Source organism: Thermobia domestica, chromosome 3, assembly GCF_964235325.1.
Source record: "Thermobia domestica chromosome 3, izTheDome1.hap1.1, whole genome shotgun sequence".
In the NCBI taxonomy this organism is placed as follows: domain Eukaryota; kingdom Metazoa; phylum Arthropoda; class Insecta; order Zygentoma; family Lepismatidae; genus Thermobia; species Thermobia domestica.
The window spans coordinates 43,507,836-43,534,095 of NC_137456.1; the positions used below are offsets into that span (position 1 = coordinate 43,507,836).

General features: G+C 36.7%; 1 protein-coding gene across 3 annotated transcripts in view; it reads left to right on the forward strand.

The window, feature by feature from the left end:
- Window positions 1-26,260, forward strand: part of LOC145680334 (annexin B10-like) — a 91,897-nt gene that overhangs the window by 46,422 nt on the left and 19,215 nt on the right. For 2 of the 3 annotated variants that reach the window (XM_081750719.1, XM_081750721.1), the window contains exons 4-6: window positions 703-907; window positions 9,145-9,224; window positions 21,246-21,318. In XM_081750719.1, the coding sequence (XP_081606845.1) occupies window positions 703-907; window positions 9,145-9,224; window positions 21,246-21,318 (358 nt within the window). Of the gene's footprint in view, window positions 1-702; window positions 908-9,144; window positions 9,225-14,922; window positions 14,993-21,245; window positions 21,319-26,260 lie in introns of all 3 variants that reach the window. The other variant, XM_081750720.1, reaches the window with a different exon arrangement.

The following is a 26,260-nucleotide window of genomic DNA, read 5'->3' on the forward strand; positions in this document are numbered from 1 at the left end:
AATAGGTATTATGGCCATATATATATTTAAAAATATATATGAAATGAGGAACAAATCAATCATCTCCGAGTTCGTGTGTAAACAGTACGTTAAAATAAATTATTAAGATATAAATTATTGCACCATATTCTCGCTTATTTCACGACCGAAGGAGGATAATAGAACGTAAGAAGAAATGAAATGAAATCTTTAAGTTTTACGTCCCACGTTATGCCGGTTAGGCTAAAGGAGACGGTGATGATGAGAGATGAGTGAAATAGTGGAATGAAGAAAGTGGGAGGAAACGGGAGAACCCCGAGAAAACCCACGAGCACGGTGTTTGTCCACCACAAAGTTCACTTGGCGGGGGCTGGGATCGAACCCGGGACCCCAAGCACAGAACGTAAGAAGAATATAAGGTAAGTAAACTGACATTTGTAAAAAATGTAAAACCGGCCCAGGGTCCGAAAACCTTCCATGAAGGACATCACAACACATTATGAATACATACTTTTAAAAATAAACTCATACGAATACTGGATGTAATCGAGTTCGAATACATACATAGAAATTGCGTTTGATTTTAATTTATGTGTAGTCTTATCTTATCATTACTGGAAAATCGATACAACATTAGCAAGTATTGTTATTCCTGTACTAGGAAATGCCAAGAATATATATATATCGCATTTTATTTCAATAACATTTCTTTAATTTCTATAGGACTTGATTGAAGATTTGCAGAAAGAACTGGGAGGAAAATTTGAAGATGTGATTCTCGGATTGATGCTGCCACCTGCCGAGTATCTAGCGAAAGAACTACATAGAGCTATGGCTGGTGCTGGTACGGATGAAAGTGCTCTGGTGGAGATTCTGTGTACTAGATCAAATCAAGAAATTAAGGATATCGTTGCAGCTTACGAAAGGTGTATGTATTCAAGAATTAATTTCTAAAATTTGAAAACTCAAGCGTCAAATGTTAAGTACTAGTATCCAATGATCCCATATGATACTCTTTCAGTGTCTGGCATTCTATTATAACTCATTTTCTTTATCGTCTCCATGCCACATTATATAATGTTCGATCTCTAAATGCTAAAATTTAATCAGATGAGCATGTGCATTGAAAATATTCCGGTGAACATCTAACACGTAACTCTTGTATATTTTGTAGTTTGCAAAGTATAATAACAACTAGTGTGGTTATGGAAGGTGTTGTTGAGGTATTGGGAGGAGTTAGGATGGCGTTTTTCGTAATTTTATTACAAAACAGTGAAGACAATTACATAAAACACATTACATTTATAAAATGCTGATACAGCAAAACATTAATTAGTAGGTTACTGGCTTTTCAGAGCGCAAGTTGGTAACATACTTATTTTTTATTTGTAATTATAATTGTATAATAAAAGTTTTTTTTTTTTTTTTTTTTTTTTTAGAAACACACCGAAACTTTACAAAACAAATAAATTAAACAAATATAGGTAGCCCACATCATTGTCCGATGATAAAAGATATATGCATAAAATTAATAAATTAATAATAATTTAATAACAACAGTCTTTGATGTGAGCCCCGACACAAACACACTGATTCCTTTACAATATTTTGTAGTTTGCAAAGTATAACAGCAACTAGTGTGGTGGGCAGACGGAAATGTTTTTGCATTATATAGAGGATAAGAATTATGATGTGCCATATAGGGGCTTCATTTGGGGAGAGCAGGGGTAATTGTCACCCATGAGTTTCAGAAATACATTTTTTTAAAAAATAAATTGTATACTAATATACTAATAAAATACGTGAAACTGTATGTTGGTGAATAATCCTGCCCGTAAATTCGTGACGCGTAACCCGGGAGACCCAGAGGCAGTCAAACCATGCCCTACCAGACCCGCTGATCCGAATAGACCCATGACCCGGTGAGCCGGACAGAGCAATGATCTACAGTGACCCGGTAACCCGGACAGACGGTCTGATCCGGGTAGGTCTATGACTTTTATTGACTTAGTCTGAGGCGGAGTGACCCGGACTAACACAGAGACGAAAGTCTTTATTTACATGAGGCTATTAATGCAATTCTGACAAACATGACTCTCTCCTCTCTCATTGTCTTTTCACTAAATAAGGGATGCAAATAACCACTCGCCCGGCGAGTGGTTCATCAGTGCGGGTGAGTATTTAATTCATACCGAAAGTAAGTAAATGATTTCTATTGTGGAATGTGGACTAGTAGCTTTTTTCTTGGGCTATTAAAAATTTGTTACTTATTTGCATTCCTGCACTAACTGTAATTTTCTTTCTCGCTTCTTATTTGCGTCTGTGTGTGTAAAACATTGCACCGGAAAATAATTACGAAGTTTATCAGAGTATAAACAAGGCATGTGCAAGTTGGAACCAGTGTTCGGAGGTTTCCTTAAGAAAATTTCCCTCGATTGATAAAATTTTCCCCTTTTCTTACCAAATTTTCCCTAGTTTATTGAGTGTCCAAATTCTATGACAGAAGTTATGTGGTAAGATTAATTTAGCTATTCAAGGAAATGATAACCACATTTGAGACGTTCAGAAGCCAAATCGATTAACTCCATTTTTGGTTGTTTTCTAGTTCTACACATTTTGTACTTGGAAAAGGTACATTCTTTCTAGAGGCAAAATCGATTAACTCTATAGTGTAATAATTTGCCCCTAGACAGGCACGTAGCCAAGGGGGAGTCCGGGGGTCCAGACCCCTCTTCGATACCAGAAATGAAAAAAAATAAGAAGGATAAAACAAAATGAAATGAGAAAAAGAAGGATCAGCGTTAACAATAATAATAATAAAAAAAAACTACAGGAAGCTTTTGGTTACTCTCTCTTATGAGGAGATTTGTATTACTTGCAATACATGGTGGCGAGGTGAGCGAGATATCTTGGAAGAGTCAGGGAATTTGAAATTTCTGGAAAAATTACAGAATTCTCAGAATTTATGCTACTAGTCAGGGAGATTTCAAGCTTTCGAAAGCATAGTGGCGTTGAGTAACAGCGTGGACATTTTTTATCATAATTTTTCGGCATCGGGTCCTTGCAGAATCAAACATGTTATTTCAAAAACAATTTTCTACTGCTCCTTTAACCTGTCATTTGGAACCGACAGTAGTTGACGGAATAATAAAAACAAAAATTTATATGGTAAAGGAGTTCTATTAGCATTTGATTCAACAGAAAAAGGAACGCAGATATTGTAAAATATTTTACAAGACACTATTGAGTATGTACTTTTTACACTATAATAATGAATATGTACTTTTCATAATAGTTGAGATCATAATGAAAGGAAAATTGTTATATTTGAATGAACAAAGAAAGGAACGTAAATATTGTAAAATCTTTTTCAATAATTTTTTTTCTTCTTTTATTACTCGAGTATTTCTTCATAGTTTTTTTAATTAAAATACTTACCAACATATTCTCATTTTATTGTCCTAACAAACCAATATATACTGATAGTAAAGTAGTTTTTATTGTTCAAGCTCCTGAGCCTTCAGAATTTCATATCACGACCCCCCTCCTCCGTTACGAAATCCTGGCTAAACGAATCAATATATGCTCCAGTAAAATAGTTTAGAATGATCGAGCCCCTGGTGTGATGATCACAGTATTTCATGTCACGGACCCCCCCCCCCTTCACGAAATCCTGGCTACGTGCCTGCCCTAGAATGCGTAAATGTTCTAACCACTCTCATTTAAATACATTGTATATAAGTTACTAAAATGTGCTCTACTGAAAAATCTCGTTTGATTGAGTTAATCGGTTTGGCATCTGAACGAGTCATTTGTTTAATTAATTTGCTTTTTGCTTCTTTTTTGCTTTTTCCTTCACTTTTTTTATTTACAAAAAATACACTCCAACACGTTCAGCCTACAATGGCTGTAAATTATATTACTTTGAACAGACACACACACATACATGAACTATTCATATTGTATTGGTTTATTTCTGAAAAACAAATAAAAATTTGGGCATTTATATTGGTCAATTAGTCAGCGCGAGAATTTCCCTGCATTTTCATGTTTTATCGAGAAAATTCCCTTTTTGCTAAATATGCCTACGACATTCCCCTAGATTAGTTAAATTTCCCTCAAACTACGAACACTGGTTGGAACACGCAGTGAGCCAATCGCAGAGAACATACTGTCATCGAGGGGCATACGAGACAAAGAATTAACTTTTCACAAGAATTGAATAGCTATGTTCAATGGAAAAGCTCATTCTCGTACATTAACAGCACAGGAACGTTAAAACTCTTTTGTCGGTTACCAAAAATATTTACTTAAAAAAAAAAAAAAAAAAAAAACTTACTTATGATGACTTTTAAAGCACAAAATTAATGGTAAGGGGTGGTGCTGAAGAAAAATACTAGCTTCTGGATTGTTTTCTCATGTTGTCTCACTGCGTATTCAAGGGTTGCAGTTTAAATTGAATTGAAATGAAATCTTTAGTTTTACGTCCCACGTTTATACCGGTTAAGCTAAAGGAGACGGCGATGATGAGAAATGAGTGAAATGGTGGAATGAAGAAAGTGGGAGAACCCTAAGAAAACCCACGAGCACGGTGTTTGTCCACCACAAAGTCCACACGACGTGAGCTGGGATCGAACCAGGGACCCCCAGCACCGGAGGTGAATGCTGTATCACTGATCCACCGCGCCCCCTACAGTTAGGTAAGATTAGGATTAGGATTTAGATTTCTGGGCTTTCGGCATCTAAGTCCATTTAGCCCATCACGTTATAAGGGATGACGTCCCTAGGCGAGCACACTATCCGGGGAATGGGAAGGAAGGAAGTGGCCTGGAACCTATATGCTAGGTACCACCCCGTCATTTGCCTGGTGTGAATGAGGAAAACCCATTCTGGGTGGCTGACCGGAAAAAGCGTTTTACACTTTTTCGACCGAGTGTCCCCACCGGAAATCGAACCCGGGACCGCTCGCACCAAAAACAAGAGCGTTAGCGACTACGCCACGCGGGGCCACTAAATATTAGGTAAGAATTACAGTTTATATAACGGATCAGACGGGTCGAGTAAAGGGAATCATTCAGTGGTCCGGTTGTTGCACATGGCTGGTACGGTATAAACAGTCAGAACTACACAAAGAATAAGTATCATGTTTCTCTTGTGAGGAATTGGTAAAGAGTGATCCACGTGTAAAAATTGTTGTTCAGAATACATTAAAGATAACCGCTCAGCCCAAACAGTGTTTTGTTAATTCTTTGTATATAGGCTATGTTCAAGAACACGTATGGGAAAACAAATAAACATCAAATTATATTTCCGAAAACATGAAATATTCTACACATAATGGTATTTTGATTAAGAAACGTCACATTGAGAATCAAACAGATGAATGTCCAAGCTCAAGCAGTGAATATCATTACTCAACTAGAAAATTCAGCAGTAATCCTACAGAGTTTATATTTCGGCTTTTTCTGGGTCACTGGGTCTGTCTGAGTCTCCTAGTCTATCCAGGTCACTGAGTCTATCTGGGCCACTTGGTCTCTCTGGGTCTCCTACTCTATCAAGGTCACTGAATCTATCTGGACCACTTGGTCTCTCTGGGTCTCCTAGTCTATCCAGGTCACTGGGTTTATCTGGTTCATGGAGTCTAAGTCTCCTAGTCTATCCGGGTCACTGGGTCTGTCTTTGCCATATGGTCTGTCTAGGTATCCTCGTCTATCTGGGCCAATGGGTCTGCCTGGGTCTCCTACTCTATCGAAGTTACTGGGTCTATCTGGGCCACTTAGTCTGTCTGGGTCCTCTAGTCTATCGAGGTCACTAGGTCTCCTACTCTATCGAGGTCACTGAGTCTATCTGGGTCACTAGGTCTGTCTGGGTCTCCTAGTCTATCCGGGTCACTGGGTCTGTCTGGGCCACGGAGTCTGTCTAGTTATCCTAGTTTTAGGGATGGTATAGAGACGAGACGAGACGAGACCTTGTACAGTCTCGGTTGATAAAGGTCTCGGTCTCGTCTCAGTCAACAGATGCTTGTCTCGGTCTCGGTCTCGAGTACAAAGTCTTGATCTCATCTCGAAATAAATGGTGTGAAATTAAAATTGTGAAAGTATTATTTAGCAATTTATTTAAGTGGGCAGCACTGCTTAATATAATGTAACTGCGATTTGTATTTAAAACCATCAAAAAATATTGTTGTAATGTAATAGAAGCAATTTAAAGCAACAATCATTATAAAAAAATAACACAAATATGTCATTTTAAGCAGTATAATAATCACTACCCATATGTTTGGTATCTTTGAAACAATTTGAAACAATTGTTGCAAATGGCATTGTGATCATTTAAATCTTTCGGATGCATCTACATAATGAGACGTGATATGTCATCACGAAAAATTTAAATTTTCCATTTCTTGTAACTTTGTTCCTTCATTCATTTGAAATACATTATACCATGATCATAGTACGTATTTGACGCTAAGATACAAATGATGCGCATTGCCCCGTCCATGCCACTTGAGTCATTAGAGATATCCAAAATGTTGATGTTAGTGATACTGTATTGTCCTTTGTTACACTGAATAACGTATATGATATTGTAGTTTTATTTAATATCTAAATTAGAAATATGTAATGCCATACATAGTGCAATTTGAGAAAATACAATTTTATGTTGCATTAGCAACACTGCTTGTTCATATAGCGGTATTGCAGCATATCTACAAGAATTTCCCCTTCGATATTTCCCCCAACTCGGTACAAAATTTCAGCATTTTAAACACACACACACACAAATATATATATAGCTCCCTTGACGCTCAGGTATACACTCGATAAAATAGGCTTCAATCATACTTTCTTTACACTGGATAAAGCTGAGAGAGAGAAGGCTATATACATCAGCAGTGGATTTTGTTTCGGGAGAGGTTTGAGGAAAGAGTAAGAAACATTTGTATTGTACGTTCAATGCAAAAAAAGATAAATTTATTTCTGTAGGGTCTTGAGCCCGATATCCACCCCCTAGATACGCCACTGTGCATCAGTCAACCGTTTCCATATCCTCTAACAAAGCATCGAAACAAATTTTGAGAAAAGGCAATTTTAATAACTATCAATAACAATATTCAAGACAAGACCGAGACTGACCTGAGTCTCGTCTCGATTTGTAGAGGTCTGTCTCGGTATATAAAAGTCCGTCCCGCTCTCGGTCTCATCTCGATAATTCTAGACGAGACCGAGACTAGTCTTGGTCTCGGTATCATCCCTACCTAGTTTATCCGAATCATTGCGTCTATCTGGGCCACTTGGTCTGTCTGGGTCTCCTAGTCTATCCAAGTTACTGGGTCTATCTGGTTCATGGAGTCTGTCTAGGTCTTCTAGTCTAATAATAATAATAATAATAATTTATTTGTACTTTACACCCAAAGGCAATTACAAAGTACAAAGGTTATACATCATTATCGAAGGATATGCAACCCAACTCCAAATATGGAACTAACATTGGTAACACGAAATAGTACTAGAATAGGAATCTTTTTTCTCTTTACATATGCTGTACAATATTCTACAATTTATCATTTAGTAACTGAAAACACTTTCGCTTAAAGGTCTTAAATTCATGCTGAAATAAATCCAATCCCATAGACTCAATTTTGTTACCTGCATCACATAATTTAAACAGTGGTGAATTCCTGTTCACATTTATTCTGTTTTCAGGCATATAAAAAACCTGTCTACCTCTCAGATTTTGCCGAGGACAATAAAAAGTTAATCTACTTAATAAGAATGCGTTATCTTCCTTGTTATCGATTAATTTTTTAAGATATAGCACTCGCTGTATAAATCTCCTATTTTCAAGCGACAATAATTTGAATTTTCTTAAAAGTTCATCATAAGGAATATAACGAGTTTGAATACCATATATTTTATACGCAGTCTATCCGAGTCATTGGGTCTATCTGGACCACTTAGTCTGTCTGGGTATCCTAGTCTATCCGAGTCATTGGGTCTATCTGGGCCACGGGATCTTCTGCGTCTACTACTTTATCCAAGCCATTGGGTCTAGGTCTCCTCGTCTATCTGGGTCACTGGGTCTATTTGGGCCTGGGGTCGGTCTGCATCCCCTAGTCTATCCAAGCTACTGGATCTGCCTGGGTCTCCTAGTTTATCCTGGTCGCTTGGTCTATCTGGGCCACTTGGTCTATCTGGGTCTCCTACTCTGTCGAGGTCTCTGGGTGTATCTGGGCCATTGGTCTGTCTGGGTCTCCTAGTCTATCTAGGTCACTTCGTTTATCTGGTCCACGGAGTCTGTTTGTCTCCTAGTCTATCCGGGTCACTGGGTCTGTCTGGGCCACGGAGTCTGTCTAGGTCTCCTAGGTTATCCGAGTCATTGGGTTTATCTGGGCCACGGGGTCTTTTACGTCTACTAGTCTATCCGAGTGATTGGGTCTATCTGGGTCTATTTGAGCCTGGGGTCTGTCTGCGTCCCCTAGTCTATCCAAGTCACTTGGTCTGTTTGGGTCTCCTAGTCTATCCTGGTCGCTTGGTCTATCTGGACCACTTGGTCTGTCTGGGTCTCCTACTCTATCCTTAAGAACTAATATGTCCGCTATCCAAAAATACATGTTTCAAAATCCTGTCGTTTTCACGCAACAATTTTTGTAGACGAAGTTTGGCTATAGGAATATAATATGAAGTACTCGCCCACTACCTCTATAAAAACTGTTTCGAAAGTATCGTAGGATTGTGAAACATGAATATTGAATAGTTCACATACTAGTTCCTAAGTAAAGTCTTGATCCGACTACAGTAGGTCCCATAGTTTTGGAGCTATGGATCTTTAAAATTCATTTTTTCATGTTTTCCGCAGGCTATAATTCCGAAAGGAAGCATTTATGCATCCAGGTTGGTCTGTACTTTTTGTCTTAGCTTGGTGTCAGGAATCACCTTCAAAACGTTGACGGTGTTGTTTTGAAACACCCTGTATATATATACTCGTTTTATTTATACAGAAATGTACTAATTATTACATTAATAATATATTTGTTACTTGCCTTTTCTGTATCTATTCTTCGAGCACAATTTCATAACACTGTTTAGTGAGTCAGTGAGTAATCTAATAACTTTTCACCTAATCTTAACGGATCATCTAATCTTTATTTTTTTTATGTTTTAGTGTACGAGGAACCATTAGCAGAGGCCCTAAAAGGAGAAACGTCAGGGGATTTTAGAAGGTTACTTGTTCTTCTGGTTACAGTAAGTAAAATATTTTGTTGTTTTAATTTACAATTAAAATTACAACATCTAGTATATGACTCTTGTCTACAACATAGTAGATCATATGCATCTACTATATTTCTCTAGTTTCACCCAAATCTCCAAATATAGAGAACATATTCATATTTTTTTCTTACAAATCGTACCAACTATAAACAGTATAAAAAATAATGTAGGTTGCACGGTGTATACACTTAAAAAATTAGTGCAGAGAACTGAAATTTAATGCTTAAAATAAAGTGAATTTTACCAGTGATTTTAAGATAGAGCAATACAAAAGACTATAGGTCTCATTATTACTTAAGAACAGATTACATACAATACAGGGCAAGTCAAAATGATGGACCCGATTTCACAAATTTATTTTGTGAAATCTAAACGGAGTGACCAACATCTTGGCATTTGAAGGCAGCGCTCCAAGTTCCCTTTAAATGCTGCTAGCAAATGAGAGGCCTGCGGTATTGCCACGTTTATTTCGTACACAGTCACTTCAGTCTATTCCCTGCCACCTGATCGCGCTGTGGTTTGCCTGCTTAGCCAATTCATAGTCGCACCCCTTTACCACTTGGCAACGTCGCGTCAGAGCTTGCGTTTTATTCGTTTAGCTGAAATGTGAAGATGTTTGTCACAGGCTTTAAAAAACATATGTTATTGTGACCAAGGATGTTGTAAATAGAGGATCTGTCTATATGTATCTTCATCCTATTAAACCAATGAAGCCAAAAAAAAAAAAAAAAAAAAAAATCGAGCATCGGCACGTCTGATTGGCTACTTTCGTTTCTGCCAGATTGTTGGCTTGAGCAGAGTAGGAGTGGCGAAACTGTGACGTATGGCTTCAAGATTTTGTTGTAAGGGCAGATCCTCTATTTTATAAGATCCTTGATTGTGACGCTGCTCTCGCGATGGCGCTGCTGTTCCGATGTGGTCTTCTGCTCCGCGGGAGGGGCTAGAAGCCGTCATCTGTAAGTGAGTGTAGATCCATCTGGTGTGAAGTCTTCTTGCCAAACCACGTAGTGGTGTTTGTAAACACTGACGTGTGGAATTGTTTGTTTACAACATCACATGGGATATTGCAATATGCTAAGGAAAATAAACTGTCAACAGTTTTCTTCAAACATGTAACAAATGTTCTATGTAAGCACTTCGCATAAAAAACAAGGTACATATCAAGCCGATACTCTTTATTTGCTGTCAAACCTTTTGTTGCAGGTTGCGGTCAATATCAGGAGACGGACAGCCAGTCGAGTTTCGTTTACAGGTGCAGCCCAAATCTCTGAAATGTTTATATCACTTACCAATGGACTTCCCTGTTGCTGCTTCTCTCCCATATTTGGTACGGAAATGCCGTTGGAAACTAATCACGGCCTTGTTTACATGATAATTACAACCACACAGAACAATCTTTGTTCTCCAATCAACGCCATTTTCCTTAACTGCTCGCTACTGACCAAAGTTGCCAACTTCAGGGAACAAAATTATCGATTTTCATATCTAAAATCATCGTATATTACAAAAAGTTTTCGTATCTTCGTTATACAATTGATAATTCTAGAAACAAAATAATACTACTAATAATAGGAATAATATATAATAAACTTATCTAGTAATCTTCAGTTTCGAACAGCGTCACTGTCCTCGTCATTTTTTAAATTCTTATTAACACTATTCTGAACAACAACAATATTCCTATTCCCTCGTAAACGTATTTAAATTTAAAGAATGGGTGCAGCGTTGCCATTTGCGAACTCTTAAGTCGTTATTGATTATTTTTAGCGGGAATGATTGTTAAAAAGCTCTCTGTGTGTGGTTTTTTTTTTAAAAAAAATAATTATTTAATGCGCATTCAAAAACTGAAAAAAAGTGTACTGTACGTTCTAAAATTACCATATATTCACTTAGTTTCACAAGGGCATTATTGTATATAGTATTAAGGCCTAAATTAACATATATCACGGTAAATTATCGTATGGTTGGCAAGCCTGCTACTGACTCTTAGCGGTAGAAAGTGAAAACACTGACTGGAAGCCAAGCTTTGAAAGTTAACTCTTTCGAAGTGCATGTCTCACAATAACATACGTTAATTAGATATCACAGAAAAATTTCTGAAATCAGGTCTATCATGTTGACTTAACCTGTATATTGTAAGTAAGTATTTTTAAAATGTTAATTTTGGAAGATGGCTGCGAGATAATAAACTATAAGTGTTTGATCAGGTTCAATCAAGAGAAAATAAACTCTAATAAAGAAAGTAAAGAGTACACCTACCATATTTATACAGAAGAGTCCCGATTATCCGAGTTTCCGTGTTATCCGTGCTTAATCAAAACAACAACAAAAAAATCTTTTAAAAACAGCAACAAAGCGAAAATGAAGCTAGCGTAAAGATAACGTCCCCGTCCGACGTTGCCACATTTAAGCCAGCAAACTTTAATTGTTGCATGTCTTGAGTATCAGTTTTTGGACCGAAGTCACAAAAGACGTATTTTGTCTAACAACAGAGCTGTGTGAGCGGCAGTGGGTGTTTATTCTAGTTCTAGTGACTATTTGTAGGAATAATTGAAAAAAGTGTTGTTTTATCATTACAAGATAAGCTTACAGCTATTAAAACGATTAGATAGTGGTGAAACTATCAAAAAGCTGGCAAGTAATTGGTAAAGTGACCTTTGGTGACTAGAGAAAATGATTATTTTTATGTACGTATGTAGGTATGCCCAATAAAAATAATAAATACAATAATAATAAAGACAAATAATCAATAAACGATAATAATAATAAATACTGTACAATTTTTTAATGAATACATCTGTGTTAACCCAGTTTTTGCTTATCCGAGTTAGATCTGGTGCACATTAACTCGGATAATCGGGACTTTACTGTACTTTTATTAATGAGTGGGCTAGCGTTTCTAGTAAGAAGGGAGAATATCTATTTTCGCCTGGATGTTTATGCAATCCACAACTATTAAATATTTTGAGGGTTGCATATTAACGTTCGTTTAAGAATGAATGCGATATGGATACCGACCGTTAAAGTCACTTTTACCCCGTGAAGATGTGAATTAATTTACTCAATTAGCAAACTCTAAATTTCTGTATGTCTTGTAAAGCTTCTGTCTGGCAAGTTATTCTCAACACTAAAGTAGGAAATTGCATTTTTCAATTTTGCGGATTTCAACAGAACTTGGCATCGTTTCAGGCCTCCATTGTTTTTCGGCCGAAAGAATGGTAAATGTACATGAACTTGTCTCTATTTTTCACATTCATATTTTTGATGCGATTATTTTACAAAATAGCAATTATTTTATGCACTTTTACATAGTCTTCAGGACAGAAGTACCTTTTGTTATCACTAAAATATTAATATGCAATCTATGAGTTACTTTTATCTGCAAAGAAAGTGAGAAAACCTATTTTTTTCTGTGATTTTGTCAGTTGTTCTTGTTATGCTATTAGCAGTTATAACTAAAATACAGGGTGTTTCAAAAGGAATATCGGAGTTGATTTTAACGTCCCGTTCAGCAGCGAGGCTATATGAGACGTGGACCTACTGATTAACGTGGAATCCGAACCACATGAGCTCCCGACGGGAATCGAACCCGGGCCTGCCACGCCAAAGGCGCGTACGCTAACCGCTTAGCCACGGAGGAGCTCTGAATATCGGAGTTTTAAAGCTTTGTAGTATTTATTACATTTAACGTGCAATTATAAACAATACATCAAATGAAAGAGGAACTCAAAACACTTTTTACTACAAATGTTTAAATGTGAGCACCATTCGTCACACGGCACACATCGAGTCGATAGGCGAGAAAGGCCCATAAGCTTCCCGCCGGGATATGGCACAAAACATTCAATTTAGGGGAGTGTTATTGTACCATCTCCTGGGGATTTGCTGACCCCCCAGATGCGAACATTATGAGTGTTCACATCGCCAATAAGGTGAAATTACGATTCATCACTGAAGACGACACGATTCAGAAAATTTTCATCGTTATGCAGCAACATTTCATTTGCAAAGTTGACACGTAAACCGTAGTCTGTATTCTTGTATCAACTGCAAACGATAAGGACGTAATTGTAAGCGTCTCCTTAAAATTCTCAACACAGACGATTGCACTGTAACTACAGATTCAATCTTTGCAAAGTTAAACCACAAAAAGCTTTCTGCTCAGCAGTTGCCATCTTTGCTAAAGACTGAAAAAGTGTGACGTCACATCCTTTTCGTTGCCAAGGTGATCGCCATTTTATTTTCTAAACAAGAAGTAGCCTAAATACCAAGGGCTTAAATGCAAAGCGAAAACAGTGATGAAATATTTCGGAATTGCAAACATTAGACTGAATGAAATATTTGTGTTTCTTTTTTTTTTTTTTTTTAAAAAATATTTTCAGTCAATAAAACTAAAATAACAGAGATATAGAAAAAAACAAAGAGAAAACAAATGTACTCATCTTATTCATGACCAGATATTAATCTTAAATTATTCTGGAAAATTTATGATTCATTAATATAAGTATCATAACATTACATACGTGAACAGGATTAATGATTAACAGTTGTTTAGAATATATGCTGAACCATTTATAATTGGATGTTTTTTTATTGTACTGTTTCCAAATGTTTAAGAAAAAAGTTGATAGCGAATATAAGAAAAGATTGACCTACATCCACTGATGTCTGTACTGAAAAATTCCAAAGGCTTGCTTTTTCCACCTTTCTTTTGGAATATTGTAGACATTAATATTGTACACTTCCATCATCAATAGTAGACATAAGGAAAGCAAATATCCCAATAGAATTAATATCGTTCTAAAAGTTTTTTTCTTTTTAAAAATCGTATATTTTTACAGTCTTCCTAGTGCCAACAATTTGTCAATCTGCACGTTAGGGTGTTTCTAGTGTGTATAATTGCTTCTTAAGATGGATTACATGATAATGAGGTTTACATTAATTATTTGATTTCCACCTTATCACTTAGAGATGTGGCGCTTTTAGAAATAAGTTTCTTAGATGTTAATCTTTGTTTATGAATTTTCTTGATTTTATTTGTAGTTTCCTAAACGCATTTCCGTATTCTAAATCTGTACATTTTCCCACCAACACTATTTAGTCGTTAAAACATTTTATATTTTTTTATATAAATTTACATCCGTTGTTCTTGTTTCTACTAGACTAAAATACACCATTCGCTTCACGCGTTTGTATAGAAAAAAACATGGCGATCACCATGGTAACGGAAAGGAAATGACATCATTATTTCAGTCTTTTAGCGCTTTCTAACACCAGACAGAAAAAAAAACAATGCATGCGCATGCGTGCGTACAAAACTATTAGAATTACTCTTTCTTTTGGTGTATTATTTATAATGGTAAGTTAATTGTATTAGGTGCTGCAAAGCCTTAAAACTCCGATATTCATATTTAAACACCCTGTATTAATTTATCTATTGGTGCACATGATGTACACCGGATAACGATACACCCAATTCTGTTTAAATTATTAACACTGGTTCTTTCTTCTATGTATTGTACACTCAAAAATGCCAATTTGTACCCACCCGTGTACGTATTAAATAAAATTTATTAGAATTTAATCATTAAGGAATGATGCAATATATAGCTTTTATTAAGATAATAATACATTTGTATTTGGTGCTTTAAAATTACTTTTATTTCCTTAGGCAGTGAGGAAAGATCATAATCTAGAACCTAGTAAAGCCCGTGAGCAGGCTGAATTAATACATGCAGCTGGTAAGGATGGTGTTGCGGAAATGTTATTGCATGTAGAAATACAATAATCAACATATACAGCGCTTCCGGTAATTCTGGATAGCGTGATTAACACTTGTAACACTGAACTAACAAATTCAAAAATAATCAACAAATTGAGAGCAGGCACATAAATCCTATAGTTTCATATACGAGGGTTTTTTTCTAAAGTTTCCGGCTTGTCACTGAAATATTACAGCACTGGTAATATGCCTTTCATGACATTTAGTGCCATCTATGGATAAGACAATGTATCAGTTTCAACAGTCTAGCCGCGACATTTCGTTGGATGCAGTCATTTGAATCAGTCGCTGATGTATGTATAATACTACTGATAAACAAGTATTGTCCGTTTACTATAGCTTGACGCTGTGTTTTGACACAGAACCTGGTTAGCGAATCTTAGCAGTCCTTCTCCTTCTTTCCCCTTATCGCAGTGGTGACAGTGGTGCTAACTCTACAACTTTAGCACTAGTAGGATTTGGTATTTGCAAGTTGCGTAAATTTCGAAACCGTTTACTTCTTCTCTAATCAGGGCCGTAACTTATGGGGCCAGGGGGCAACTGTTCCCCCAAGGAGGCTTCCCGCCTTCGAAGGGGGCCCATTTTGAGACAAAATTTTCTTAATCCATATACAATATGAACATAAAATTATAAATGAAGCATCAAACACGTTCACTACATTACATAAACAAAACAGCACACAAAAGGTAAATAAAATGAAAATGAGTCGTGGGCCCACTTCAGTAAAAAATGTCTACTATTAGGGGCCATAGAAATAACATTTATTCGTATGGCTTTGAGATTTGTCAATATTGTCCCCTTAATTAATTTTTCATGTATGAAGCGGGCCCAGGGGCGTAAGTAACGGCCCCGCAGACCTTGCCGTGGGGGAGGGCCCACAGGCTCCGGGGGGCCATTAAGAGTAACAGAGATAGAAAGAGCGCGGCCCAAGAATTAGAAAAAAACAACTTTTTCTAGGGGCCGAAATACACGTATTAATGCTTGCCACCCTCAGAAAAATCTAAGTTACGGCGCTGTCTCTAATGTGAATTTATTGGTAAAGTTCTGCTAATAGTTAACTATATCAGGTTGGTCTCTTTAAACCTTGAGCCGTAGACTAGAGAGAAACACAGTCTTACAGGAGGATAGTGTTCGGATTTTAAAAACGTGAGGAAAAGAGAGCGAGGATGAGAAATATGAAAAGAAAGAAAGAAAGTGAATGAAAGAAGCACTTTTACATTTACTTCATAACGAATTTAAGGAGCCATACAACGAGAAAAGGATATCGGAACCTACCACCACAATATTTGCGAAAGTGTTGGCAATATAATATTCTGGCGGAATATATCTCCCGCCAACTCTGGAGTCTCAGTGTTCGGTCCAATTCTGGCCTTACAGAAGTTACTATCTAGGCATTTACCTCGTGGGACTGAGGAAAACTTTAATAAGGAAGACGAGAGAGCCGGGTTCATGCCCATGCTCGATCTACCTATTTTAATGTGTGTGTGTGTGTGTGTGTGTGTTTGACAGTGTCTTGTAAGGGTACCCAAACAGGGCAAATGTGTACTGCTTTAAAATGTTTACATGTTAAAATTCCCTTTATACTGCACTTTGAACACGTAATTCGATGTGTATTATATTCTACTTACAGCAACATGCTTATTTTCTTTGTACTTTAAGTCTATGGTTGTTAGTAATTATAATTATTGAATCATACTCCTCCTTCTCAAAGCTCGTTCAATTAGTATAAAATTCTAGACTTGGCAGTTTGCAGCATTGCAAACCTTCACCAACAGGCAATATGTGGCGAGAATATTTCCACCTATACTCCCATCGAAATTCCCAGCCCCTGTTTACTATTAGTACAATAAGTTTCTGTCACCTTATCATGAAAACAATGCTGTCCAGCGAACCTAACGGTCGTTGGTCTCTCTATTTATTGTTTACAACACAAACCGCAACTTCCCAATATTGCCAGGCGTACAAGGCTTATGCACACTTTCGAATAAGAACACTTGTACAAAATTGAGTGGGCATTGTATGTAACTCGATTTGTCATAACGTTAATGTCTCAGTCATCTCAAAAGCAGCAATTTATGTACAGTGAAACCTCTCTAAAGCGGACAGTCGTGGGGAATCAAAAATTGTCCGCTATGGAGAGGTGTCCGCCTTAGAGAGGTGTCAATATTTCCTTACGTAAATTAGTAAACAATGTAATATCCAATTAGAAAAAATAATAGCATGAATCATGTATTTACGAATATTACCAAAATGTTACTGAACCTGCATTATCCTCTGCCATTCAATACTCTATGTTCTAGACACAACATGGAAATAAGATGTTATAGTTTTCTGCACTTTACACTTATCACTATTTACTACGATTACAGTATGTTCCTTTAATTTGTGGGTTAATTGCAGTCCAGTAGTGTCTTTTTTTGAGACAATATGCGAACCAGAGGGGAAAGATACTAAATTTGTCTTCTGCGTGGTCAGAGATTCCAGAGGGACAGTAGTGTAAGGTGTCATCTCAAACGGCAGGCAACTGCCAATCACTTTTGTATCTAAAACAGATTGGGTGGGAGTGAAATGCAAGCAAAGAACATGAGAGTGTTGTTAAACAGATAATGCTTCGTCTGGGTTGCTGAGTAGACAGTTGAGAAGGCAAAATGTTGTCACAATGCTTCCTTGGTGACACATGTATGAATTACTAAAATGTATTTTTACTTATTTTCTCAACTTGTTTCTAGAGAAAGTGTCCGTAATGCAGAGGTAAATAATACCTATAAAAGACAGAAAATACTGTCCGTGTCCGTACTAGAGAGTGTCCGTTTTAGAGAGGTTTGCCAATATGATTTTTCGTATTACAGTGTTTGGGGATTATAAAATATGTCCATTACGGGAGGTGTCCGCTTTATAGAGGTGTCCGTTAGTAGAGGTTTCACTGTAGTAATAGTAATTGGTCCATGACGGTGCAGAAGTACGTACTTTTATTCGATTCGGTGACTCATGTGCCTGGCAACCATGAATTAACCATGTAGGGTTGAGAAGCAAGGTTTTGACGCTAGCACTTGTTTGTAAACAATTCTCCATCCTAGAGTGAACGAACAATATAATACTACAATAATAGCAATAATTATTATATAATTATATTATAATAATAATAATTATAATAATAATAATCATAATAATTATTATTATTATAATTATAATAATTATAATAATATATTATAATTATATTATTATAATAATTATATTATAATATAAATAAACTTTCAAGTAATCTTTAGTTCACACTCCAAATCGGCGCCATTTTTAAAATCCTAATTAACACTACTTTGAACAACAAGAATATTTTCACCCTCTCGTAAACATAATTGAATTTAAATAATAGATACAGGGTTGCCATTTTCCAATTCTGAAATTGATATTGATTTATTTTACTGGGAATGACTCTTTTAAAAATCTCTGCTTGTGTATTTTATAATTATTTAATGCACATCTACAATTTTATTTGCATATTCAAAAACTGCGAAAAAAAGTGTGCGTGCTAAAATTATTGTATCTTCACGTATTATGTAAAGGGCATTATCATATACAGCATTAAGACATAAATTTTCGTATACACGATAAATTATCATATGGTTGGCAAACCTGGTTGAAATTCATACATTATTTCCACTGTTACCAACTCTTATTGGAAAAATGTTGCTAAATTCATCTCCAAAAGTCGCTAGAACAGGTATTTGTTGAATTTAACCCTTACAACCATGTTTCTTGTTTTTTTTCTTTTTTTTTATAATGTTGGAACTGGGATTTACCCATGGTTATTTTTTAAATGACAATTTTAAAGGGGAATTAAAAGCAAACAGTGCCACCCATTAGTGTTACTTCAATTTATCAATGCACTACACACTGCAACTAGATAGATTTAAAAGTACATTCGAAATTCCAGTGTTTATCCTTCTGTTTGGAAAATAAATATGCAGTATTCGTCGCAAATAAATATGCAGTATTCGGCAGAATTAGTGCCTGAACACGGAAGAACACGAATTTCGTTGTCCTCGTAGAATTTTGTCACAGCTTTGACCCGGTGGATGGGGCTCTATTATGCATAAAGATGAATTGTACGTCATCAAACCAGAGTGCAGTCTGGGAAAGCAGTTCTTATTGATGAACTTGTAGGTATTGGTCGTGCTTCATTGTCCTCTCTACTATATAGTCTTCCAGGCCCGAAGACAGAGATCACACCCCAGACCATGACTGAAGTAGGATGCTTCACGGTTTATTAAAGACATTCCAACTTGAATTCCTCCCAGGTCAACGTCGTACATATTGTGAACATTCATCAGACACAAAGATACATGATTCATCACTGAAACACACTATTCTCCAATCGTCAGCAGTCTTATATTCTAGGCCTCGTGCCCATTCGAGGCGCTTCTTTGCCATGGTTGGAGTAGACTCTAATTTTTGTTTTCTTTCTTGACCTTGTGCTTTTATTCCCTCAGCACAAAGAATCCTTCGAACACTTTCAGGCCAAATATCTGCGCCACACTCAGCCATTTTTATGCTTAAGTCTATTATAAGTTGCACTTCTGTTTCCCAGAGCCAATCTTTTTAGTTTTCTGATACCTCTTAACAATAGCTTTGGTTTTCGGTCACACTTCCCAACCCTATTTTGGCTCTTGTTTATTTCAATAGAGATTCTACTCACAGATTTTGGTTCTATCCCAACTCTACTAGCAATATATTGTCGTGTATATCTTATTTTCACCAGAAGTATTTTGCTAACTTCCATTTTACGCGGAGAAAGATCTTTTGCTTTTCCCATTATGCTGCAATTACAGGACTACACAGAATAAAAGATTGATACATGAAACATGTCACGATCATTTTAAACTGGCCCTTTCGAACTGTTGAACGCTTTGAATGTCGTTAACTTCTTACGACAGCAATCACAACACTTTAGACTGCAACTTGTTGATAGGAACCACAATAGCTTATCTACAACTGAAACACGACTTTCAAATTTTTCTCCCCTCAGTAGTACCATCTGCTGTTCAACGGTGCTATCACCACTTCAACTGTACACTAAACAAAGGAAGGAGTTTATATTGGTGGTTTAACTATTAAATTAAATGTTCTAGACTCCTAAATTAGGACTCCTACATCAGCTTTGCATTTTTTGAGCGTGAGTCTAATAATTTGAACACATCTGTAAATACTTATTTTTTTCTGTTTTTTTTTCAGAAATTATCCAATAGAATAGCCAGTGGCGTATTTAGGGATGCATCCGGGCTTAAGCCCACCCCCAAAATCTTACTTACTATAGTAAAGTATATGAAATATCTTGCTGAATTTTCACATTTTCAGGCAAAGCCTCCCCCGAAACAAAATCGTAAATACGCCACTGAGAATAGCAATCATTTGAGTGTGGTGTGTGTGTGTGTTCAAAGTAGGAGTAGTCGAATTTGCACCCATTCTTGGCTAGGTGTATTTGTGTGTATTCTTTTCATAGAAATTAGTGAAGGATAAACTAAAAAATAGAAGCAAAAAGCAAATGAATAAAACAAACGTGGTTAGCATATCCTTTAATATAGCTAATTTAATCTTATCAGATAACTTCACGTCGTAGGAAACTAGGAATTGGAAACGACAAACTAGGTAAAATTTGATCAGAACAGGGAAAATTTTGAGTAGTTTGAGGGAAATTTTCTGAGTGGAACCTACGAACGCTGAATAGAAAGCCTCCCCCATCCTTCATAATCTGATATTATTACATAATGACGCGAAGAAGAAAAATCATCTGTATGTTGTATGTTTGCATGTATGTGTGAACGTGTTTTGACTTGTTTGAAAGCACGTGTTCACTCAAATTATTTGAGCCCATGCAGGAAGCAACTGAAATTATTCTATAACCGCTGTGATTCTTAGAATTGTTTAATTTGTACAAGAATGAAATAATTTCCGCCTATTCTAGTACGTAGTGATTATTAACAATGTTTGACTGTTACATAACAACACTAGTTTTAACTTAAATGCATTTGTTTTATGATTAACTAATTAATCAATGCAGTAATATAATGTAAATAATAATTCAGATATACACATTTGGCCAGCGAATATTATGGTTTTATTATGTACAATTCACAGACGATTGGGTGTTAAAACACACCAATGAAAATGCAACATTGAAAGGCGTTGATTGGTTTACTATGTTGTGTTTACAGGAAGATAGAGACGAAGGTCTTCCAGTAAACCAGGAGCAGGCTATGACTGCTGCTGAAACGCTATATGAATCAGGCAGGTATACAATATAATTGATTTTCTCTGGGCTTTTCATCTTGGCACTGCATAGCTATAGTATTATTGTAGTTTGCTTTCATAGAATTCACGATTTTCTTCATATATATATACAGGGTTTGTATGATAAGTAATGAGACCAGGTCTGGAAACATTGTTTTATTGATCTGATCTGTACAGGGACTTAAAAGCTTTCGAAGTACTCTCCTCTTGCGTCGATGCACTTCTGCAATCGATGTTTCCACGCTGCAAACGCCCCCTGGAAGTCAGCAGCCGGCATGTCCTTTAGAAATGTGGTCACGGCTGCTTGGATGGCTGTGACGTCTGCAAAACGGGTTCCTTTCAAGCGTGGCTTCAGCTTCGGGAAGAGGAAGAAGTCGGCCGGGCTCACATCTGGGCTGTAGGGTGGTTGTGGAAGGACTTCCACCCCAATCCGGGTCAAAAAGGAGGTCACTAAGAAGGCGGTGTGGGCAGGGGCATTGTCGTGATGCAACTTCCACCGGCTAGCGATCGCCGGTCTTTTCCGCTTGACGCTCCTGTGCAGTCTCTCAAGGACTTGTTTGTAGAAGGCGGCGTTGACGGCTTGTCCTTGGGGTACAAACTCCTTGTGGACCACCCCCACATTGTCAAAAAAAACAATCAACATTGTTTTCACCTTTGACTTCGACATTCTGGCCTTCTTGGGGCGCGGGGACGCAGGAGTGTGCCACTCCGCGCTTTGACGTTTCGTTTCAGGGTCGTACTGGAACACCCACGACTCGTCACCTGTTATGACGTCATCTTCAAAGTTAGGGTCACTGTTCATGAGGTTCAACAGTTCCTGACAACAATCAACACGTCGTTGCTTTTGTTCGTCAGTCAACACTCGCGGCACCAGTTTCGCACAGATTTTTCTCATTCCCAATTGTTCCGTCACAATCTTGTGCACTGTTGTGTGGTTCATATCGAGTTCATCAGCAATCAATCTCAACGATAATCGACGGTCTGAGTTCAGGAGATCCCTCACTTTTGCCACAGTTTCGTCCGTAGTCACTGTTGTCGGGCGTCCAGCCCTCTCCAGATCCTCAACGCTTTCCCGGCCGTTCCGGAACGCACTGTGCCAACGAAACACCTGGGCTTTGGATAGGGCTTCCTCTTTGTAGGCCTCCGTGATGAGAGAAAGCGTCTGAGTAGCCGTTTTCCCCAGGCGAACGCAAAATTTGATCGCATAACGCTGTTCGATGGAACCCTCCATGTTTGTTGATTTTCCGCCGTGACAAGAATGTTCACAAGGGCTTTGTCCAAGGCTTGTCCGCGCTCCACTAAGGCTCGGAGCCAACTGACGCGCGGTGCGTTGCTTTGCTCGGACCCCCCCCCCCTACATCCTCCATCACCGACAAACCCGCTCCAGCGACACGCGCGCCGCGGCGCGGCGAGTCTCATTACTTATCATACAGACCTTGTATATATATATATATATACAGAGGGTTGATTAATTCGTGTGTCAATTTCATTTGTTCACTGTGCAAAAGTGGTAGGAGGTAAAGCCGTGTAATTTGGTGTAACTTTAGACGAAGGACATAAGTTTTGTTTCGCCATAGAAGCATGTCACTTGTACTTAGTAATGTGAGGTGGAAAATTTTCCATTTCGGAAAATTTTCCGCTATATTTTTCCGGAAAATTTTCCGTTCTAAAAAATATCAGTAATCAAGTAAGAATTCCTCACTAATCATGAAATGGATCGAATTCATGTATAGAAATGTTGAAAAGTGAAAGATCGTTTAAAGAATCTGAAAATTTTCATGGCTTGGACAATTTTCAGTACTATGTAGGAACAAGTTAAACCATTTTTCATGAATCGAAATATTTTCTGCCTTATATGGAAAAATTAAAGAACTTTTTATGAGTCGGAAAGTTTTATTGCTCTGTAGAAACAAGTGAAAGGAATTTTCATAGATCGGAAAATTTTCATCACGATGTAGAAACAAGTGGAAAACACTTTTCATAGGCCGTACAATTTTGGATATGTATAGTGATGTTACGTGGAAAATTTTCCACTATATTTAACTGCACATAGAGCTACAAAATTGAATTTCAGTAGAGGAAAGTTAATCAGCAACAAATTATAATTTTCCAATTAGCTTTCGGGAACCGGAAAACTTTCTAACATTTGAAGTTGGGAAATAAATTTTTACACAGTGTTTCTCTCTCTCTCTTGTTCTGCGTGTTCCTTCGTTGCTAAGCGGTTAGCATACGCGCCTTTGGCATGGAAAACCTAGCTTCGATTCCCAGCGGAAGCTCATGTAGTTCGGATTCCACGTTAATCAGTTGTCCCGTCTTATATAGTCTCGCTGCTGAAAGAGACGTTAAACTCAAAATCAACTCAATTTAACTCCTCTATCTCTCTCTATCTCTCTCTCTCTCTCTCTCTCTCTCTCTCTCTCTCTCTCTCTCTCTCTCTCTCTCTCTCTCTCTCTCTCTCTCTCTCTATGTGTGTGTGTATGCAAAGTGCAGAGAACACACATCCAGTTCGTAGAATACAAATATCCCATTCTATTATTTAAAATTTCAATTTATTAGATTCATGAATATTTTGCGATTCATAAAAACATACTCCACTTATTCATTTGATTCATGAAAAGTTGTTCCACTTGTTCCTACATAGTACTGAAAATTATCTAAGCCATGAACATTTTCAGATTCTTTAAACGATCTTTCACTTTTTAACATTTCTATATATGATTCCAATTTTATGATTGCTGAGGAATTGTTACTTGATTACTGATATTATTTAGAACGGAAAATTTTCCGGAAAAATATAGAAGAAAATTTTCCACCTCACATCACAGCTAAACAAGGATGTAGGAATAAGTGGAGCATGTTTTTACGAATCGGAAAATTTTCCGTTTCAAAATTTCCTGGAAAATTTTCATCACTGTACAGGAGAGAGAATTTTTCGATTCATGAAAAATTGCTCCACTTGTTCCTACATAGTACTGAAAATTGTCTAAGCCATGAAAATTTTCATATTCTTTAAACGATCTTTCACTTTTTAACATTTCTATATATGAATTCAGCCAATTTTATGAATACTGACGAATTGTTACTTGATCACTGATATTTGTTAAGAACGGAAAATTTTCCGGAAAAATATAGAAGAAAATTTTCCACCTCACATCACGGCTAAACAACGATGTAGAAATAAGTGGAGTATGTTTTTATGAATCGGAAAATTTTCATCACAGTACTGGAGAGAGAATTTTTTGATTCTTGAAAAATTGTTCCACTGAAAATTGTCTAAGCTATGAAAATTTTCAGATTCTTTAAAAGATCTTTCACTTTTTAACATTTCTATATATGAATTCAATCAATTTTATGAGTACTGACGAATTGTTACTTGATCACTATTTGTTAAGAACGGAAAATTTTCCGGAAAAATATAGAAGAAAATTTTCCACCTCACATCACGGCTAAACAACGATGTAGGAATAAGTGGAGTATGTTTTTACGAATCGGAAAATTTTCCGTTTCAAAATTTCCCGGAAAATTTTCATCACTGTACAGGAGAGAGAATTTTTCGATTCATGAAAAATTGTTCCACTTGTTCCTACATAGTATTGAAAATTGTCTAAGCCATGAACATTTTCAAATTCTTTAAGCGATCTTTCACTTTTTAACATTTCTATATATGAATTCAATAAATTTTATGAATACTGACAAATTGTTACTTGATCACTGATATTTGTTAAGAACGGAAAACTTTCCGGAAAAGTACAGAAGAAAATTCTCCACCTCACATCACGGCTTAACAACGATGTAGGAATAAGTGGAGTATGTTTTTATGAATCGGAAAATTTTCAGCACTGTACAGGAGAGAGAATTTTTCGATTTATGAAAAATTTGAAAATTGACTAAGCTATGAAAATTTTCAGATTCTTTAAACGATCTTTTACTTTTTAACATTTCTATATATGAATTCAATCAATTTATGAATACTGACGAATTGTCTAAGCTATGAAAATTTTCAGATTCTTTAAACGATCTTTCACTTTTTAACATTTCTATATATGAATTCAATCAATTTATGAATACTGACGAATTGTCTAAGCCATGAAAATTTTCAGATTCTTTAAACGATCTTTCACTTTTTAACATTTCTATATATGAATTCAATCAATTTTATGAATACTGACGAATTGTTACTTAATCACTGATATTTGTTAAGAACGGAAAATTTTCCGGAAAAATATAGAAGAAAATTTTTCACCTCACATCTCGACTAAACAACGATGTAGCAATAAGTGGAGTATGTTTTTATGAATCGGAAAATTTTCGGAAAAATTTTCATTACTGCTTGTACTAAAGATTGAAGAGATATAGGATCAAAGGTCAAATTTCGATTTTTTTTCCCTTATGGAACTGCAATGGTAAATTCTGAAAGAGCCTAAAAAAAAGCGTAAATCGAAATGATAACAAAGAAAAAGCTGTATGGTATGATTCTATGTCGCAAGCCGACCAAATATGCGTTAATCAAGTGTCAGGGTCAGAGGTCACTGTCAGATCAAGGTCACAGGTCATCTTGAGAACCCATTTGAATACACTGAAAACAACCCAATGTCCATACCTCATCATCTCAAATCATCAGCATGTCACTTGTACTAAAGATTGAAGAGATATAGGGTCAAAGGTCAAATTTCGATTTTTTTTTCTTAATCAAGCGTCAATCAAGTGTCATGGTCAGAGGTCACTCTCAGATCAAGGTCGCAGGTCATCTTGAGAACCCATTTGAATACACTGAAAACAACCCATTTGAGATGATGAGGTATGGACATTGGGTTGTTTTCAGTGTATTCAAATGGGTTCTCAAGATGACCTGCGACCTTGATCTGAGAGTGACCTCTGACCATGACACTTGATTGACGCATATTTGGTCGGCTTGCGAAATTGAATCATACCATACTGC